The 19,816-nt window shown below is 47.2% G+C and overlaps 2 protein-coding genes across 3 annotated transcripts; one reads left to right on the forward strand and one right to left on the reverse strand.

Annotated features, from left to right (window-relative positions):
* The first annotated feature begins 494 nt into the window (after nucleotides 1-494).
* xpo5 (exportin 5) lies at nucleotides 495-14,269 on the forward strand. Of its 2 annotated transcripts, XM_072709437.1 has the most exons (34): nucleotides 495-769; nucleotides 1,292-1,413; nucleotides 1,586-1,658; nucleotides 1,787-1,924; nucleotides 2,524-2,706; nucleotides 2,989-3,015; nucleotides 3,166-3,351; nucleotides 3,774-3,850; nucleotides 4,206-4,244; nucleotides 4,473-4,572; nucleotides 4,835-4,918; nucleotides 5,063-5,188; nucleotides 5,291-5,381; nucleotides 5,681-5,809; nucleotides 6,221-6,336; nucleotides 6,653-6,808; nucleotides 7,414-7,455; nucleotides 7,706-7,795; nucleotides 7,958-8,157; nucleotides 8,400-8,499; nucleotides 8,962-9,143; nucleotides 10,133-10,233; nucleotides 10,442-10,538; nucleotides 10,621-10,756; nucleotides 10,938-11,036; nucleotides 11,234-11,280; nucleotides 11,483-11,589; nucleotides 12,060-12,119; nucleotides 12,397-12,497; nucleotides 12,588-12,695; nucleotides 13,058-13,195; nucleotides 13,285-13,449; nucleotides 13,557-13,622; nucleotides 13,698-14,269. In XM_072709437.1, exons 1-34 carry the CDS (start codon nucleotides 668-670, stop codon nucleotides 13,707-13,709), a joined length of 3,600 nt encoding a protein of 1,199 aa, XP_072565538.1. In that variant the 5' UTR covers nucleotides 495-667; the 3' UTR covers nucleotides 13,710-14,269. The 2 variants fall into 2 exon arrangements, with proteins under 2 accessions (XP_072565538.1, XP_072565537.1); XM_072709436.1 differs by having other exon boundaries at nucleotides 13,557-14,269.
* A 55-nt stretch (nucleotides 14,270-14,324) lies between these two features.
* LOC140588160 (cystatin-like) lies at nucleotides 14,325-16,254 on the reverse strand. Its single transcript, XM_072709438.1, has 3 exons — nucleotides 15,745-16,254; nucleotides 15,010-15,108; nucleotides 14,325-14,550 (listed from the first exon to the last, which is right to left on the reverse strand). Exons 1-3 carry the CDS (start codon nucleotides 15,940-15,942, stop codon nucleotides 14,467-14,469), a joined length of 381 nt encoding a protein of 126 aa, XP_072565539.1. The 5' UTR covers nucleotides 15,943-16,254; the 3' UTR covers nucleotides 14,325-14,466.
* Nucleotides 16,255-19,816: the final 3,562 nt, after the last annotated feature.

Consider the following 19,816-nt stretch of genomic DNA (forward strand, 5'->3'; position numbering starts at 1 on the left):
ATGACGAATGACGTAAAATGCTGATAAGAATCATATATTGCTAAGCGAATTTACTGATGACAAATGCAAAATGTAGCATGCTGTTAAATATTTGTAAGTGAAATATTAAAATGTACAGTTCTCTTTTTTTTTTTAAATAAATGAGGCTTACTCCAGAGTTGTGATTTCTATCATACATTTTGCATCGTCAGCGTTAAATCTTTAGTGCAATCAGCATATGCATTATTATGTATATTTGGTGTATGTATAAGCACTCAAAACCAGCAATCATAAGTCAATTTTCATAGAATAATAAACTAAGTTCATAATGTATGCATATATATGGAGATAAAGTCTCCTAATTATCTTTGTACTTCTGTAGGTGATTCATATTGTAACGTGTTGTAAAATTTCACATGCAATAAAAGTTTATGAAGCTTTCCCATTTCCCTTCTTCATAAAGGAATGGAGGGTTAAAACTACACTTCCCACAATTCCACACGGGCTGTCTGAAAACGAAACATTCACGCGCCACGAGCTCCGGCAGCCCTCACGCTGCTGGTGCGCTGCTCGGCTAAGCGGCTGGCCGAACCTAACACGCTTTTGGCGGGTGTCCGGCTTTCGGCTCTGCGTCGCGTTACAACTTTTCCTTCTTTCAGGTTTTTCCCCCCCAACAAGAGCCGACATTATGGCCGAACCGATAGCGGCGATGTGCGACGAGCTAATTAAAGCCGTAAACGTGATGATGGACGCGGCGTCTAGCCAACGATACCGCCTGGAGGCCCTTAAGGTAGCTAGTTGGTTAGTTAACTGGATAACTGGTCATATCTCTTACTGGTTATTTTCAGCGACCGCCCGTATTTACGGGTATTCGTGTCCGTCCGGGTCAACCTCTAACGAGATTTATTCACAGTTGTCCGTGTCGTGGTTGGCTAACGAGCTAACCGGCAGACTAACGATGATTCATTCAGAATGAATGGGAAGTCGCTCGCGCGGTGTGGTTGCTGTGCCAACGTGGAGTGCGGGGTTAGCCTCCCTGGCTAGCTAGCTAACGGAATCACGCCGGGGAGGAAACTCGCATAACTGCCATCTGTGGATCGCCTTGGTTACAGGGCGGTGCTGTCCTCTAAGGGTTTTTTTGTTATATGGCGTAACGAGAATGCCGTTATATCTGTGGGTTAACGATGCAGCGACTGAGGACACCTGTCACTGAAACGTGGAACGATTAATCTAATCAAAATACTACGGAAAATGCCACTTCCAGCATGACACCCAGTTCATTATGTAAACCTCCTGCCCTCCATCTCTGCAGTTTTGTGAGGAGTTCAAAGAGAAGTGCCCCTTCTGTGTCCCCTGCGGTCTGCAACTCGCAGAAAAGTCGCAACCAGCAGTAGTGAGACACTTCGGCCTTCAGATTATAGAGCATGTCATCAAGTGAGTCATATTCCCACCACATGCGCCATTTGCCATGTTAGCTTTAGCTGCCTTTGGCATGGTACTGAACAATACTGCTTTTGCTGGCATTGCTCTGAAACAAAGTGTAATTGCATATTGTAACACTGTGTATCGTTGCAATATGTGTGAAGAATTTTCCTTTTAATGTAAGATTTCGCTGGAACGACATGCCGCAGAATGAGAAGGTTCAGCTGAAAAACTGTGCCATGGAATTGTTATCAAATGTAAGTCCGGTCCTTGGTGCATTTTTCTCATAATGTCCGCAACCCCAAACTTTTAAAATAAAATTATCATGAACCAGAGTTTCGCTTGTGTAATGCAGGTTATTTATAAGGTGTTGTCTTGGATGTAGGGCACACATTCCATCTTGGAAGAGGAGAGCCACATTAAGGACGCTCTGTCCCGCATCGTTGTGGAGATGATCAAACGCGAGTGGCCCCAGCACTGGCCAGACATGCTGAAGGAACTAGAGGCCCTTACCAATTTGGGGGTACGTCTGACCTGATCGCCACGTGTCACGGTGCGGTAGGTGTGATTTGGCTTGCTGCTCCAGATTAGCTGCCGTCAGCTTCGCAAGAAGTGATGTCATGCGGTGGGTAATATGGCTGTGCGATCTACGAAGGTGTAGCCTTTGTAGGCTGTGTTCTTACAGGGTCGAAATGGGACGGCTTGCCCTGTGGATAATTTCCAGCTGTTCCCGCCCTTACCCTTAAGTCACAAAGCGCCGCTCCTATTGCCTAGCTGGTATGCACCCACTTTACCTCTGGGCAGTGAAACTTGGGATATGTTCAGTTGCAAACCTGGCAAAGGAGCATGCATTTCTAGCATGCATTTTCTGTTTGAAGAGCCTTCCGAATGGGACATCCTTGTCGTGCCACTTTGATGCATTCGGCCTTAGAATGCAGCCTTAGGAGCTTGCAGCCTTGACACAGCCATTGACTTGCACCTTATATACAAAGCAGTGATGGCTTGTGAAACTTTATGTAATGTAGTTAGATGAGCACTGACATTTCCACTCTTTTTATTTGAAAACAATGAGTCAGGAAATAATCCCCCCCCCCCACACACACTTTCTCCCTCCAACCCCAGGAGGCCCAGACAGAGCTGGTGATGCTGATCTTGCTCCGGTTGGCCGAGGACGTGATCACCTTCCAGACGCTGCCCAGCCAACGTCGCAAAGACATCCAGCAGACGCTCACTCAGAATATGGACAGTATCTTTGCCTTCCTGCTCGCCATCCTGCAGCAGAACGTGGACGAGTACCGCCGCCTGGTCAGTACCGCTCCCCCCTACCCCACCCCCACTCCATTTCGCCCCCTCATCTGTAAAGCTACACATGACTGTTTGAAGTAATGTATATGTTGAAATGTTGACCTTCGGCAAGGAAGATTTCATTAGTATTTATTGCTTTAGTAATGATATAAAACTGCATATAAAAGATTGTGTATGGGAAGGCATATAATATGCCAGAATTTTCATTAAAATATCTATGTCAGATCTTTTTTTGGATGAAGAGAAGTGTGACCTCCTTTAAAATGAATGTTTCTTTTACAGAAACGAAATCTCAGTCAGGAATTGAAGGTAGGTAAAACTCCTAGAATTTTTTTGTTTTTGACATGCATGGTCACCAAAAAAATATTGTGGTCAATAGAATGACAGTTGGCAATTGGTGGGAAGCCGACTCCACTAGTCACCTGACCCTCCATTTGGTTCCCCTCCCCTCCGACTCAGGCCAGGGCGCATTGCCGGGTCGGCGTGGCGACGCTGAACACCCTGGCGGGCTACATCGACTGGGTGGCGTTGATGCACATCACACAGGACCAGTGTCGTCTGATGGAGATCTTGTGTCTGCTGCTGAGCGAGACAGAGCTGCAGCTGGAGGCGGCCGAATGCCTGCTGATTGCCGTCAGCCGCAAGGTGGGACCCTCGGATGCATTTAGGCCTCATGCGGATGATGATGGGGGGGCTGTGTGGCTCCATTTCTAGGGCTCTAGGTCCTGGTTGCTCAAGCATTACCTCGACCAAAAGACCTCGTTAGAACCACTTAAGACAAATCTTAGTTTTGTTATTGGTCTCAGTTTGAAACATCTAGGAATTCATGGACCTATATATGTTTAAACCAGGCAGTGTGACTTTGGACTAGTTTACCCCCCAGTCCTTTGGGGCTAAATCGTATCTGATGATTGCAACGCTGAAATTAAACTCAAAACATCTCTGTTCAGCAATATGAATGGGTAGAGGTACATATGGCTTTTGAATGCATGATGTTGAGGTAATCGTTTTCTCCCTGGTGTCTCTGACCCCCCCCCTTCCCCCCCCCCCCCCCCCCACTTTCCCAGGGTAAGCTAGAAGACAGGAAGCCCCTCATGGTGCTGTTTGACGACGTGGCCATGCACTACATCCTGTCAGCCGCTCAGTGAGTATCTGCGTTCCTGGTCCCTTTTCCCTGTGGAACTCTTGTCATTTCACTCTCCGCAGAGGAAGTGATGTCACAGCCTCTGTCCTATTCTCTGCCAGCTTGGTTCCTCTTGATTGGCTAAGCTGTCTGGTAGTTCCCATGTCATGTGGGTGTGTGCAGTTTTATGCAAAATCCTGAAGAACTGACATAATAGTTTTTTGTGAATTGTTTCAGAGTTTTCTATGGTTTGGAATTAAGGAACGTAAAAACCCTCACAAACATTTGTATACATTTGTGGATTACCAAGAAGGTTCACAGTGGCTTTCTGCTGTGCTATTGCCTCTGTCATCCACTCCTCTTGTCTCTGGTCCAGATCTGCAGATGGAGCAGCGATGGGCAACAAACTCTCACAGTGAGTCCGGGCATTTTAAGCAAATCAGTGATTTGTTTGTGTTCCTATCACTAGTCTGTACGGTTTTGTATGCAACACTATAATGAAAAAATGTTCCACGTTGTGAATAACGGCGTTGTATCGCATCATTCAAGGCAAAAGCCACCTCATCAGACAATTCGGTTTAAGTGCTTTCCACGATTCACGATGTTTCTCAGTTCATAGTCAGCGCTTATGTGTCTGACCCAGGTCAACAGAGGGAGGCGTGCTGGTCGAGAGACACTACACCTTCCTGAAGAGGTTGTGCCAGGTGCTGTGTGCGCTGGCATCTCAACTCTGTGCCCTGGTGGTAAGAACTCTCCTAGGAATCTCTGGCTGTATTCGGAAGCTTGTTGGTTTCAACCCCACAATAGGGGGGAGTTTGACGTATCACCATCAGGACCTTAAGCAAGACCTTTTGCTCCAGCTGCTCCTGACCCTGCGCTTTCCTCACTTGAGCATTAGTCTGCTAAATACATAATTGTTTTGTAAATGTGTGTGCGTTTAAGTATGCTGAGAGTAACTGCAGTGAACCTTCCAGCTGTCTCCTGTTTGTTTGGCCTTTTCTGTAGGGCTCTGATATCGACGTAGAAGTTCCTGGTAACCTTAACAAGTTTGTGGAAGCGTTTCTCGCCTTCACCACTCACGCGAGCCAGGTGACCTACCCGCCTTGTACCTGGTTGCTTTTAATAAGATTCCATCATCAATAAGCAGAAAGTATGATCATGTTATTTAAAGAGTGAAGGTTCTGTCTTGAATGAATGGTCCGTTATTTTAACCAGTCTGGTCGATGTGTCCAGTTCTTAAGGTCATCCACCCAGCTTACGTGGGGCATGTTGTTCAGACACGAGCTTCTCTCCAAGCATCCTGTTATTGTGGAGGTGACCAGCAAATACATGAGAGCCACCATGACCAACTTCGTGAAGGTATTTTCCACCTCTCCACCCTACCATGCTGCCCTGGCCCAGTCCACTGTCCTCTGTCACTGAGCTGGTATAATGGTATACCTGGTCGTTTCTCCTCCACAGACCGGCTTCCCCTCCAGAAATGACAGTCTCAGTTGTCAGTATTCCCGCGTGGACTTTGACAGCGACGAGGATTTCAACGCCTTCTTCAACTGTGAGTCTGTGCTCTAAGGGGACACGCTGTCCTCTACCTTGCTGTTTTTTCACTCCTTTTCCCATAGTCCCAGCCCAGATGAGGCAGCCTGATTTGTGCCATCTCTGCCTGATGTGCCAGGCCACAGTCCAGATGTTTGCTGTAACAGCTAGAACCTAGAATGATCTAGGATACATAGGGATCTCAAAGAGAGGTTTGGAGCCACAGATATAGGGCTTTGCGCTCTTGCTTCTTCAGCTTAAGGTTGCGACCCTCTGACCTCTTAACTGTCCTGCTCCCCCACCCCTGACTCTCTGCAGCTTTCCGGGCTCAGCAGGGCGAGGTCGTCCGCATAGCCTGCAGGATCATCCCCCTAGAGGCCTTCCAGATCGCGGGCGAGTGGCTGCAGTACCAGATCAAGACGCCCATCGAAGTCGGCCCAAATATCTGTGAGTGTGGGAGGAGGCAACTCGGACCCTGGTCTAGCTGGGGTGGAGAGTTGGGGCGGGCAGGGGGGGGCTGCTTAAAGTGTGCAGTTAGGAATGGGAGGGGAGGAAATGGTTAGGGGAAATTCCTGTGGCCTAGAGCAGTGGAACAGAACAGGCAGACAGTACAGCTGGAGGCTCTATAAGCTACCCACTGCCTATTTCAGCAGGCCTGGAGGTCTAAGCTTATCCCTGATTATTGAGATAGAGGGGGTGGTAGACATGGAAGATTCATTATCTTGTATCCTGGAGTTGCACTGCGCATAAAGATCCATGAGTCTGTTTACACATAGTCAGCAGTTTGACATAGTGTTTGGAGTCGTACCCTGCGGCCAGTATTGTCATCTCTGCCCCCCCTCCCCCCCCACCCTGCAGCAAAGACGGCCGAGGGCCTCTGCTCCATCCTGTCCCCGTCCGTGGTGCAGTGGGACGCCATGACCTTCTTCATGGAGAGCATCGTGGGACAGCTCTTCAAGAATGTGGAGACTGAGGTAACAGAAACTGGGACTCAGTTCAAACTCACTGTCCTTTAATGTTTGAGGTGGGGGGAGGGGAGTTGGGTGCTTAATTCTGTGATGTCAGAGTCGTAATTTGTCACCGTGATGTGTGGTGTTTTTTTGTTTTTTTTTCACCTTGACTTTTGGCTTGAAGTTGGAGAGAAGCATTGTAGACATTTCCTATATATTTTTAATATTTATACTTGTATTTATTTATTTTTTTCCTGTTTTACCTGGACAGGTAGCATATGAAGTACAAGCTGAAAATGATTGGTTGATCCTATGCCCCCCCCCCCCTCCCCAACTGCAGAAACTCCCCGTAGACCAGGGGTTTGAGCTCTTGCAGGCAGTTCTGAACTACGAGACCCGGGACCCTCTGATCCTGTCCTGTGTACTGACCAACGTGTCGTCCCTCTTCCCCTTCGCCACATACAAGCCACACCTAGTTCCCCAGGTGCTGGCCAAGGTGAGCTCCACTCCCCCCCCCCCCCCCCCAAGTCATTACAGGAAAAGCTTTTACTTCCTTCAGTGTATCTTCAAGATATTTGTCATATGCACAGTAAACTGGCAGTTACTCTATGCAATGAAAATATTACCCCTTGTCTTTCCAGCCCCCCCATAAGCAAAACTTAGACACAGATCACAAATACAAATGAAGGTGCTTTTACAGTAAGACAATAAATATGATTTCAACTGCTTAGATGCAGTGCAATGTAAACATAATGCAAATATAATATTTTGCATATATGCTTTGCAATATCTTTGGATGGATGTTTAGAAGTATTTCGCATTTCTTTGAATGAACAAAATGAATGAAATGAAATATATACATTTTGTACAGTGGTTTTAGTGACGTGTTTCCTCAAACCGCTTTACCACTCAATACAACATTTGAAGTGGTTAAGAAAAGCATCAGCCAGGCCGCACCGTGATTTTCAAAGGCCGCTGGGTCAGGCAGAGTGGTAACGCGCAGTCAGGTCTCGTTATATCTGCTGCACCTTGTTTCCGCTTTGTAAAGCTGCATCTCTCTCCCTCTGTGGAGTGTTACATGTATTTTTTTTTCTGTCTTAGCTCTTCACCTCCATCACGTTTGAAGTGGTTGAAGAAAGCAAGGTGAGCCCCTCTCAGCTTCACACAGCCCTCCATCTTCCAACCTGTGGTTCAGGTCAGACCTTGTGGTTGCATCGCCTTAAAGCCTGGTTTACCGTGAAGGTCATGTGCGCCCCGCTTTGGGGAACACCTGTGACTTTCAGAATGTTCAGAATGTTGCAGCCTATCCTGCGTAGCCCTGGCTGGCCAAACAAATGCCGCGATTGGCCAGTGACTGCGGTTGACCTGCAGCTATTGGTTGACTGGTTGGCAGGCGCCGAGGACCCGCGCCGTGAAGAACGTGCGGAGACACGCCTGCTCCTCCATCATCAAGATGTGCCGAGACTACCCACAATTCATCCTGGTGCGTATCCAGTCGGCTCGTCTCTAACAAAGACCTAGTCAGGAAGTACATATGTGAAAGTCAAAGTTCTGAACCGGAACTACCGAGCCTTGTTCCAAGATGTCGCTTTGTTAATAAGCTTGCTGGCTAATACTTTACACATTTGTGTGTACCTTCCCACAGCCGTGCTTCGACATGCTCTACACCCACGTCAAGAAGCTCTTCTCCAACGAGCTGCTGCTCACCCAGATGGAGAAATGTGCACTGATGGAGGCACTGGTGCTCATCAGCAACCAGTTCAAGGACTACGCTAAGCAGAAGGCCTTCCTGGAGGAGCTCATGGCCCCTGTAGTCCTCCGCTGGCAGTCGGAGGAGATGCACCAGTACGTCTCCCTTGAGAACTATTGAGTATCTTAGCCTGAAACATGACCTCCAGTTGAATGTCCATTGATATTAATTTTACAAACGAAACATTGAACGGTTTCATACGTCTTGGTTTCTCTTTATTTTCTTGGTGATCTCCTCTCCAAACCAGCTCCTTACACCAGGATTCTGTCGTCTTCCCATCTATCACCCCCTGCTTCCCAGTCGCTGCTGGCTCATTGTTAAATGTCCCATCCCACAGAATATTGATGGACCCTATGTCGTTCCTGTCCTTTGTGGGAGCCGATCAGGTTTTGAAAGACCCCAACGTTGAAGACCAGACGGGAATCAACAGGTCCAGGGTGAGTGAGCACAGCCCACTCTGATGCTTCTCTTACCCCTAAGACAGTTGTGATTCAGCGCAAGGTATAATTCTTATTTAATATGCTTTTTTTCCCCCTAGAAGTAGGGGTTAAATATCAGTAATGGTCATTTAGGATTGGTTGAATTGTGAAATCCATTTCCATGTGCTCAGTGGTGACTTGAATGCGATGTGATTGGTTGCTGAGGAGCATATGGATTCTGATTGGGTAAGTCAGGTGTGGGAATGTAGCAGGTGCTGCTGGGTCTCTGCACACACTGGACTGGTCCTAATCTCTGCCTCCAGGGAGGAACACTCTAGTCTCTTCTGCCTTCCTCCCTTGCCTCTGCTGTGTGTGTGTGTTTGTTCGCTCCTTCGAATCTGCTGTCCCTTTTCGTTTGGCCTCATTTAGTTTATAATAACCCCTCCCCTCTGCCTCCCCCCCCCCCCGTCTCTGCTGTAGATCAGCTTTTGTGTATACACCATTTTGGGCGTGGTGAAGCGTGCCCGCTGGCCCGCCGATGTGGAGGAGGCCAAGGCCGGCGGATTTGTGGCCGGGTACACCCCGGGCGGCGGCCCCATCTACCGCAACCCCTGCACGCCGCAAGTGCAGGCGCTGCTGCCCAACCTGCTGGCGATTATCAGGTGGGTGCAGGTGCGCGTGAGCAGCCCCACCCAACCCATTCCGGTCTGGGGAGCCGCGTCCTCTCGTGGGTCGCCATGGAGGACGAGCCCCGTCGGCCGGGGAAGTGGGGGAGCTACCTCACCTGACACAGCACTGCCCTCTGCTGGTCAAAGCAGCTGGTAGTACTGAAGGTCTACTTTAAAATACCCAAAAGGGGGCCTGCCTATGTATCTTCCGGGACCTCCTCTTCCACTGGCTGAAAGTGGGGGAGTGTGAGCCCGGAAGTCCGTTACCTTAGAAACCACAGCGACGGGTAGTACAGCCTTTCTTTCAGCCAATGAGAGCCTGCGCTACCAGGTTAAGGCAAAGCATGACTCACCACTTGTCTTTCTGTCTTTTTTTTTTGACATTCTGCTTCTGGTACATCACCCCCTTTTTTCTTTTTTTCTTCTTTGGTTAAAAAGTCACCTCTTTTTGATTTGTCTGGTTACCAACATGGGGGTGGGTTGGAAGGTCATCATTGGGCCTTAATGTGGGGTTTCATTGAATGATGCAGTTTTCTGTTGTCTGTGATGGCAAAAATTGACTTGGTAACGGAGCATGTAAGCATGCTGAAGTTGTTCTTTTTCAGGTAAGTTTTTGGGCGGAGTTTCTGAAATAAGTCCCTGCCTGGAATCTTTGCTGTTAGGCTCAAAAGCCACATGATTTCCATAGTTTGTGGAAGTAGAAATAGTTATTTTATCACTAACATTAATATGTGAATCTTGAACTTGTGCCTTGAATTCAGGCACTTCTGTGAACCCTGGGTCATTTTCCAGAAATCCTTCAGAGGAAAGTTACAAAATGAAACCCTCTGAGAGTATATATCCCTAATAGAAACATTGCTGCATGTTTGACTGCCTCTTGGTGGGCCGAGGGAAGATCTTTTGGTGGGCCGAGGGCAGGCCTCTTGGGGGGCCGAGGGCAGGCCTCTTGGGGGGCGGGGCTCTCAATGCCAGTCTTTCAACAGGACCCACAACAGCCTGTTCCTGTCAGAGAACGTGGCCCGGCTGAGCGAGACCTTTGCCAGGTCATACGACGTCATGGATGTAGAGAAGAATGTGGTGCTGGGTAAGGGGGCTCCGTAAAACGTGTCAGATGGAGCTAGGAACACTAAGGTTAACGATAAAGCCTGTGTAATACTCAACCTTATAAATGGGAGAAATTCAGTCCATTTGCATGAAAATCTTGGTAAGGTCACATGTTGCTCCATTGCGAACTGAGGGCTGGTGATCCTTCACAATGCCCCCCCCCCCGTTGACATTTCTTTCCCCCACAGGGCTTCCACAGCCAGTGCTGGATAACTATGACTCCCCTGTGTATAAGACGTCTCTGGAGCGCATGCAGGGTTTTTTCTGCACGCTCTACGATAACTGGTGAGGCTGCCGTCTGCATAGGCGTCTGTCTTTTCCCCCTCGCACCCTGGCCCCTCTCACCCGCCCCCTCCTGATCTGGCAGCTTCCATATTCTGGGCAATGCTGGCCCTTCCCTGCATCAGGACTTCTACTCCATCGAGGGTCTGGCGCAGCAGCTCACTAGCGCCGCCCTAGTGCACCTGGACCACGTGCCCGATCATCGCTTGCGGTCCATGCTCCATATCCTTTCCCATGTGAGGGATCATTACGGCGTGTGCTGGATGGGGTTTAGTGGTGTCTGGACCACACCGATGTATGTTTTTAATATCTTTGTGCGTTCTTTTTGCTTTTGACTTTGTTGTACAGCATTAGCTCTCCATCGCCACTTTGCAGTTGCGTTCCTTAACGTTACTGTGCGAACGGGTCTTCGTGAAGCAGTTGGTGATCTCTTGCCCCCAGGAGTATTATGACAGCCTGCTCTGCCCCCTGCTGGCTCCCCTATTTGCCTACCTGCTGCAGGTAAGGCTCACTTGACCTCTATCTCTGTCAGAACCAAGCCCTTATTTTGACTGGAAAATATCACTTTTGTATGCAATCGACAAACCAGATGGAGTTCTGTTTATGGTACTTTTATAATCGTTAAATTAAATTATCCTTCTAGTTATATCCATAATGCTGACTGATGTTTGACTTACTGTGTTGTGTCTCCCTTCTAGAGGTTGAATCAGAGCTGGCAGGTGATTAACCAGAGGAGCAGTCTGTGGTAAGATATGTGGTCTGGGCCCTTCTGGGTGTGAGCAGGCTGTGAGTGTTGTGGGCTGTGAGATGGTGATTGAAGGTCTCTCTCTATCGCTCTCTGTCTCTCTCTCACTCTCTGTCTCTCTCTCTCTGTCTCTCTCTCGCTCTCTGTCTCTCTCTCGCTCTCTGTCTGTCTCTCTCGCTCTCTCCCCCTCTCACAAATACAGTGACTCTGAAGAAGAGGAGGCGTGCCATGTGGAGAATCAGGTGACGCAGGAGATGCTGGAGGAGCAGCTTGTCCGCCTGGTCACCCGGGAGGTTCTCGACTTGCTCAGTGAGTCGTCCCCCCCCCTCCACCCCACCCCTCCTGTGTAGAATGTGTGTCTCATACAAACACACACCTTTTTATTCATATCTTTGTGGGGACCATCCATACATTCCTATGGGAAAAACCCTAATCCCAACAATGACAACCTTAACCCTACCCAGCCCTAACCTTAACCACAAGTAACCAAACAAAATACAAGACATTTGGCATTTTTAGTTTTTTGATTGCAGTCACATATTTTTATAAAAATTAGTTTCCCTTGTGGGGACCCAAAACATGTCCCCACAATGTAATATATATAGTACATGCCCACACACGCACACAGAGTAAACGGTAATTACAGAAATTTTGTTCTTCCTTTTGTTTAGTCTGTGAATGGCCTGAACTCTCCTCCTCGGGACTCCAGGAGGATCTGTGATATAAGGTGGCCAGATCTTTGGTTGTCAGGATTAACCACCTACCCTGTTTCTTTGCAGCTGTGGCCTGCATATTAAAGAAGGTTCCAGAAGCTTCCAGCACTAAGGAGGAAGCAGACGGTATGTGTTTACTCTGCTTTCCTCCTCAAATGTCCTACCGCATCTCAAACAAATGCTCGCATGTTCCGTTTTTCTGTTGATTCATCAAACATCCTATTCATTTTTCCCTCCTGGATGAGAATATTTACAGATGCTAAGATGTTTCAAAGGAACAGCAGCGTTTCCTGTCTGCTTAACCGCTATCTCACTTACTGATGAAACGGGCCGATTTATTTAATTTTGGAGGCCGATCAAAAATATTCTCTCCTAATGGGCTCTTGCGCCCCCCCCCCCTCAGAAGAGGAGATGATGGTGGAGTCCTCTCAGGCTACCGCGGCACCGCCAAGCTACGCCACGGACGAGCTGACGGAGCTCGGGAAGTGCCTGATAAGGCATGAGGTAAGAGTGGCGAAGGAGATGTCAGAGGGGATACCGGCTTTCGTGGTGTCTCCTCTGAGCCAGACGTGTGGGCTGTGTCCACCTCCCCAGGACATCTACATGACCCTGCTCACCATCTCCTTCAACTGCCTCTCCTGGAGGGACACGGGCAACTGCCACCGCACAGCCTCCCTGGTGTGCTGGACACTGCTGAGGCAGGTGGGTGCCGAAGCCCGTGCTGCTGAGTCTGTTTAGTCACACCAAGTCCCTCTGACTCATATTGTTCCTACCCTGTATGGTAATTTACTTTTATGCTGTGACTCTTCTTCCTTTTATGACTCTCCTCACTCTGCTGTGACTCTCACTTTTGTCATTCTCTTCCTTGTTGTTCCACTCACACTGCCATGTTTCCACTCTGCTGTGACTCTTTCCTTTTCTCACTTCCCTCACTCTCTTGTGACTCTCCCTTTGTCACTCCGTGGCTTACTGTGGTTCCACACTGCTCTGTTTCCACTTTGCTGTGACTCTTCCTCGCTCTGCTGTGACTCCCTCCTTTTGTGACTTCCCCTTGCACTGCACAGGTGGTCGGGGCCAGCCTGCTCCCCGAGGCCGTGACGTGGTTCTACGCTAGTGTGCTGAAGGGTCTACAGATGCACGGGCAGCACGAGGGGTGTGGTGCCGCGCTCACCCAGCTGGCCTTCCTCATCTACGAGGCCCTGGTGAGCATAAACCACCCCCTATCTGTCCGAACGGACGGACGGATCCGTGTTTCCTTTCACTCACCTGAGCTTTGACTCGCCCTCCACAGAGATCGCGTTACCCCGAGTTGAAGACGGTCATGACTCGCATCCCCAACATTCAACTGGAAGCACTGGACCAGTTTGACCAGAAACTCCAGGCGGGACCGCCACAGAAAGCAGGAGAGAGGAAGAGGAAGGAGCAATTCAAGAAGCTCATCGCTGGAACCGTCGGCGTAAGATGGCCGTTGGTACACTGGGTTCCCAAAAGATTAATGGGGTCTCTCTGACTGGGGTGGTCCAATCGGTCATGACATGGCTGCCCTCGTCTCTTTCCTCACAGAAACCCCTCGGGGAGCAGTTCAGGAAAGAGGTCCACATCAGGAACCTGCCCTCACTCTATAAGAAGGTGAAGCCGGAGGTGACCAGGGATCTTCTGGACAGCGAGAGCAACACACTGACATTGCTCTTCTCCACCGAGCAGAATGATGTTTAGGGAAGAGCAACGAGACACAGATGGGGGGAGAGGCGGCCAAGCATGGCGTGAAGTACCAGGTTCATGGCAAAGGCTGTATCGGAGGTCAGGATTTGGTTTTTTTTTTTTTTTTTGTGACAGTAGGATACAGTGACCCGCTGCTGTTTGAGAGCCGCTCGGCCACCAGGCAAAAAAACAATCTGAGCTGTTACAGATTTCAATGGATGGCCTGGACAGAATGAATGGGGAGGAAGGTGACTGATCAGGAGGTGGGGAGAGAGCGGGAACGGTGTGAGATAAGCTACACGCACTGACTAGGCCTGCAGGCGGTCAGCTGACGTTTTGTTTTGTGGGGCCTGGATCTTTTCTTAAGCAGCTCTATGACTGAGGCTGAAAGCGGTGGCTGTACATTCCATATGTCTGTTTATTCACCATTTCTCCTTGCCTTTTGTTTTTGCCTTTTTATAAATGGTTATTATCAACACTAAACAAAAAGAAACTGTACACAAAACGAGCTTTGCAATGTACGTGCTGTTTATATTTTGAAATTTTAATAAATGTAGTTGTTAAGCTCTTGTTAAGTTTGTCTTGCAAATCTCAATCCAGGAGAATCCAGAACTCGATGCTGGGGTGGGCAAAAATTCTCATTTATTTGTTTCACGTTTCTGTCATACAAGGAAAACAATGAAGGAGAGTTTGCATTTTATTTTATTACATTGATCTTCACCTGCTCTGTTAACCTAAATGAATGATTTTATTATTTTTTTTTTTTATCAAATCAAGCGTCCCGACACTGACTCTTCAGGAGCTTGTTGCTGTTCTCCCAGGGCTGTTCCCACAGGCTGAGGTCACAGAGCAGCGTCTGCAGGAAGTTAGGGGAAACATTGCTTAGTTCTCTTTCATGGTTCCCTGATGATGAAATGAGCTGCTGAACCACGTCCATCATCGGACTCCCTCTCCAACCTTCAAGAAAAACACCTCAAGACCCATCCTCTCCATGAACTCCTCTACTAACCTGAGCCCATTTACACTCCTTCAATGTTCTGCTCCTTGAATAGTCTTATTATGTTCTTGCTCTGTTAGATCTTGTCGTGTAGTTCCTGCTCCAGTCCCTCATGCTCTTGTACCTGGACATTCCCTGGAAGTTCAGCCTAGCTGCACTTACCCCTAGTTGACTCCTTAACAGTGTGTATGTCTGTAATGGGCTATTTGCCTCACTTGTTCATCACTTTGGACAAAAGTTTCTGCTAAATATGTAACTATAGGTACTGAACGTCATCGGCATGTAAACTGTCCAGCCGTAAGCTTTTCAGACGCTCACCTTGGTGTTGCTGTCCTGAGGGCAGGATGTCATCTGCTGGTTTTGCTTCTCACAGCGCCCCACCTCCACCTCCAAGTAAAAGATGACTCCTGCCACCACCTAATTGACAATGGGGAGGGGGAAGGGAAACTGGTGTGTAGAAATTTCTAGAAATTAACCAGACTCTCATAATCACTTGTTCAGTGAAAGCTGGAGGGGCAAGACTGTCCCAGAATTAGGGAGCATGAAGCAGGGGTCACCCTGGTCAGATTGCCAGGTCGTCACTGGCCACACACACACGCACGCACGCATGCACGCACGCATGCACACACACACACACACACACACTACAGCCAGCTGAGAGACACCAGACTAAAATAAAGACTGGGAGTGTTTCTAGAGTCAGATCAGGCCACAATCCTGTCTATTAAGCTGCCAAACCAATAGGTGGCAGAAATCTATTCTTAATATGATAAGTGCTTTCTTAATATTAGTGTACATTCATAATGTGATTATTCCAGTTAAATCTCCAATTTATCTATCAGTTGGGAAACCTCTTTATTGACACTCATGCGTTTAGGTTTATACTGCAATCTGTTAGTTTTGGGAAAGTTGTTTAATATTTTCTTCACTACATTTTTTAAAAGTATTCAATTTTCTTACAATGTGTTAAGGCTGCAATTAAAAGCAATTTGAAGTTAGGATGGGTCCTCAAACATTCAACAGCTTCTGAGATCATCGAGACTACGGTCTCACCTGTGTCTTGGCTGAGATGACCTTTCCCAAAGCGTAGAAGTACTTGTCATTTGCCTGTTCATTGTACAATGTCATGGCGACACGAGCGGCATCCATCACTAAGGGGCTATCGGGCGACTGCTCTACGGGTCCTCCAACCATCTGTGCCCCACAAGGGAACGCCAAGAGGAGTGTCACGCAGAGCCACCAAAAAGCCATCGTGAAATCTCAGCTTGCAGCTAGATAAGGTGATGGTGTTGAGCTCTGGCTGGTTTTTATAGCATCCGAAGCCGATCCACCCTGTTCTGCAGAATGCTGACAATGCACAAGCAGTACAAAGTCATACTTGCACAAGCAGTAGTGCAATAACTGAAATGTACATAACATACATCAAATAGGATATCTGAAATGCAGCTGACTTTGTAAATAGAATTGAATTCAATAGAGCTTTGTGCGGTGTGTATTAATGAATAGGTGCTATGTCACAATCAAATATTTTTCCCCATTATGCATTATCTTCTGGATCATTAGTCAATACCATGATACGTGCCTTTCTTAGACCTGCTAATGTCCATATTTGAGTTAAACGACGTCTCTCATAACATATCTGAGCTTGTTAAAATATGCTATTTTACCCTTATTATCTGCCCTTATTTTGCTGACATTCAACAAAAGACAACCTTCCTGTTCTTGACTTTGACCAAATACCGTTTGACTTATGCGTTATGTCACAGAGACAGAAGGTGCAAGCCTCCTTGCAGGAATTTCTTCCCAGTGCTCAGAAATGCCCCAAAAGTAACATATTTAGAATGATGTTTTTTATTCAGGTGATTTAAAAAGCTGTAGAACAGCTTTTATGACCCTAAAGTTTTATTGCATGAAGCTTATTTAGAAACCTTTGTATGAGCTCAGTAGAAAAACTTCTACAGCAGCAGATATTTTGTCTCTGTGAGAAATAACTATTTTTGAAAAGATGGTAACTCCAAATTGTTTGCAAATCACCAAGAAGCTCATTTAGGGTCAATTTTAAGAAGCATATAAACCGAATATCTAATAATTCATGTGCAAGTACAACCCACAAGTTACGTAACACTAGGTTGCACCAAGTGTGAACAGTGAATGGTGATTTTCCCCAAGTTCTTCCGCCAATCGGTTACTTTAGGTGAGTATATTTATGTGGTGTACAGTGCAGCACCGTGCATATGTTGTCGGAAAGGCGGCGCTTTTGTTTCCACGGCGCGCCCTGCGGCCACACCAGGGCCGTGGTAACTGGGCCTCCTTTGACGTGCCCTAGGGCTGGTGTGACGTGCCGCAAGCCACCTGCTTTACCGCACCCGCGTTCAACAGGGAGGCGCTGAGTGAGTGAGCCGCAGGCACCGTGCGGCCGGGCAGGAGCACAGTACAAACAGAAAGCATTACGGAGGGGCGCTGAAGGTCACACGGCTACGGAGAGTCTACGAAAAGCAAATATACGTGAATTTAAAAAGGTAGAGTTGCAAACTGGTTCGACTGATTCACTGAAAAGAACCAGCTCAAAAAGATTCGTTCAGGAATCGGACATGACTAATCTGCATTCTGCCTATTGTCAGATGGTGTTTACATCTCTTTGCTTCTTTCCTGCTCTCTGTGCTCACGTACTGCATTTTAATACAGCTGAATTTCCAATAAAGTTATTCTCGTTTACATTTTTTTTTTCTGTTGTCAGTTATTTGTAACCATACAGTAGAAGACTTTGAAAAGGATCTGAAAAGACTCCTTAAACACTGAAGTGTGACACTCCTTGACGTCTACAGACGATGTCATTAGTCAGTATGGTGTGTGGGTGTTGTTTTGTCACAGCCTCCTGCAGCGTCATTATTCGCAAGACTGCAACTAGATTCCTGGGAGATTTTCTTCTTCCCATCCTGCTCCCGCTGGAAATTTCGCAGGAAAAACTGTTGAACAACGGAACAGAAACAGTAGCAGCTTTTGCCCGCAGCTTCTCTCTTGTGTGTGTTGGTTTGAAATGGCAAAGAAAAGACGTGGCAGAATCTGGTCATGGACCTGGTTGCGTGAACGGATTTCATTTTATATATTACACAATTTGTAATTTTATGCATTTCTATGGTATGTATTTCTATGGTAGTGCGGTAATTTGTACCCTCTTTGCTGCTTCCTGTCTCGTGCTGGAGGGGGAGCATCTATAGGCTGTGTCCAAATTCAGGGGCGGCATCCTTAGTAGGTCTCGGTCTATGAAGGTGTAACTTTTTGTAGGCTGCGTTCTTCAAAGGCTGAACGGGAAGCGTAGTTAAATAAGATGGTCTGGCCCTCACTAGCTGTCCCCACCCTTACCCTTGAGTCACGCTCCTATCGCCTAGAGGGACATGCCCCCTTTACCCCTGTGCAGTGAATCTTGGGATATGTTGAGCTGCGAAGGATCTGTTGAGTGAGCCTATGCTCTGAAGCCCAAGCTATGGAGAGCAAGATGGGGCAACCAAAGAGAAGCGTTCCAGTGTAAAGGATGATGACTATCATTATCATCATTGTTACATAACATTTAATACAGAGGGTAAATTCACTGTCAGAGTAGAGGGATATGAGGTCATCTTTTATAATGTTTACTATGCAGATCACTGACATTAGGTCTGGCAATGCAGGTAATGTAGAGCTGTTTATCCTAGTCCACACATGCACAATGACATTATAATGGTGGCATGTCCAAGTCTGAATCTGTCCCTAATCTTACACTATCATTATTTTAATGATTATTCCACAGATAAACCTAGTAAACAGCGCCCCCTATCGGAAAGGAACAGAGCTGTAAGACCGGGTTCCCTTCAAACAGCTGTTATTCCTCACTATTGATGGTCCTTTCAGTACCGACGCATTGCAGCTCATTGTGCCCACCCCACACGGTGTCAAATAAAAAAGATAACCCCCCTCCCCATTCAGTTCCCTCAAAAGCACTACTTATTTGCAGAAGCAAGCTTCTTTATTTCCCCAAGAATCCCCACACAAATGTTTATCTCGTAGAATATTGTGTTAACGCCAACGACATGGATTCAAATTCCAGAGAGCACAGCCGAAATGTAAGCCTTCTCTCTACTCTGAGCTGTTCTAGATAAAAGTGTCAGATGAATGAACTAAAAAACATCTTGTTTAATATACTTCCCACATGTTATGGATCCGGGCGGGTTTGACACGAGGACGGGGCATAGTGCAAGTCGGAACAGAAATGGACGACCCACTGATGGCTCACAGGACAAATGGGGATTCATTAAACAAACAGAAAAACACAAGAAACACTACAAAATAAAAAGACCACGAGAGGTCAAAAGTAAACAGGGATAAACAAAGACTAATTACAAAATGGGGCAGATGAACGGGCAGATGGATGGGCAATATCCAACATACAACAACGAACCACTGGGGAACTAAACTCAGGCAGGAACTTAAATACAAAAACTGAACGGGGTAATGACAAGCAGGAGTGACAGACAACCAGTTGGGGAGGGTTAGGACAACGAGCAATCAGGAAAACACACTATGGCAGGCAAGAGGTGGAACTAATACTTAAACTCAGGGAACTCTAACAAAGAAACCAAGAAACGAAATCTACACCAGGGGAATAACAGACAGGTAAGAACGCAAGCACGGGCACAAAACATGAAACCAAAACCAAATACAAATCACAAGACACAGGAACAAGAAAAGCCATACAAATGAAACACTAGGGAACAAAATACAAAAACATAGGAGGCAGGATTCAAACACAAGATAGAAGGGATCACAGGCATCACAGGCATCCATATGCTCAACAAGTTGAGCCATGCGGCTGTCAGAACAAAGGGGAACCACCAAGACTGACAACACAAGGGACAGGATGACCAGCAACACCTGCTGGCCAAACGGGGAAGGGACACAGAGTGGGACAACAAGAGCTGACACTGACAACACATATGAATTTGTGCAGCATAAATTTAATATATAAACAACGTCTAGACATTGGTTAGCTAAGTTTTGGATAACTCTCAAATTCAAACTAATGTACATTTGTATTGGTGTCCCCAAAATCCCAAGCATGCCTCGATGAGAAGGGGTTGGTGTATCTCAC

This window comes from Paramormyrops kingsleyae, chromosome 3 (assembly GCF_048594095.1).
Source record: "Paramormyrops kingsleyae isolate MSU_618 chromosome 3, PKINGS_0.4, whole genome shotgun sequence".
In the NCBI taxonomy this organism is placed as follows: domain Eukaryota; kingdom Metazoa; phylum Chordata; class Actinopteri; order Osteoglossiformes; family Mormyridae; genus Paramormyrops; species Paramormyrops kingsleyae.

Excerpts from the sequence above, each read along its gene's own strand:
- LOC140588160 (XM_072709438.1), bottom strand. The coding sequence starts at position 15,942 with ATGGCTTTTTGGTGGCTCTGCGTGACACTCCTCTTGGCGTTCCCTTGT. Across the intron at positions 15,109-15,744 it reads TCATCTCAGCCAAGACACAG|GTGGTGGCAGGAGTCATCTT; the intron begins GTGAGACCGTAG and ends ATTGTCAATTAG. Across the intron at positions 14,551-15,009 it reads CTCAGGACAGCAACACCAAG|ACGCTGCTCTGTGACCTCAG; the intron begins GTGAGCGTCTGA and ends AACTTCCTGCAG.
- xpo5 (XM_072709436.1), top strand. The coding sequence starts at position 668 with ATGGCCGAACCGATAGCGGCGATGTGCGACGAGCTAATTAAAGCCGTA. Across the intron at positions 6,809-7,413 it reads TTCCCCAGGTGCTGGCCAAG|CTCTTCACCTCCATCACGTT; the intron begins GTGAGCTCCACT and ends TTTCTGTCTTAG. Across the intron at positions 7,796-7,957 it reads ACTACCCACAATTCATCCTG|CCGTGCTTCGACATGCTCTA; the intron begins GTGCGTATCCAG and ends ACCTTCCCACAG.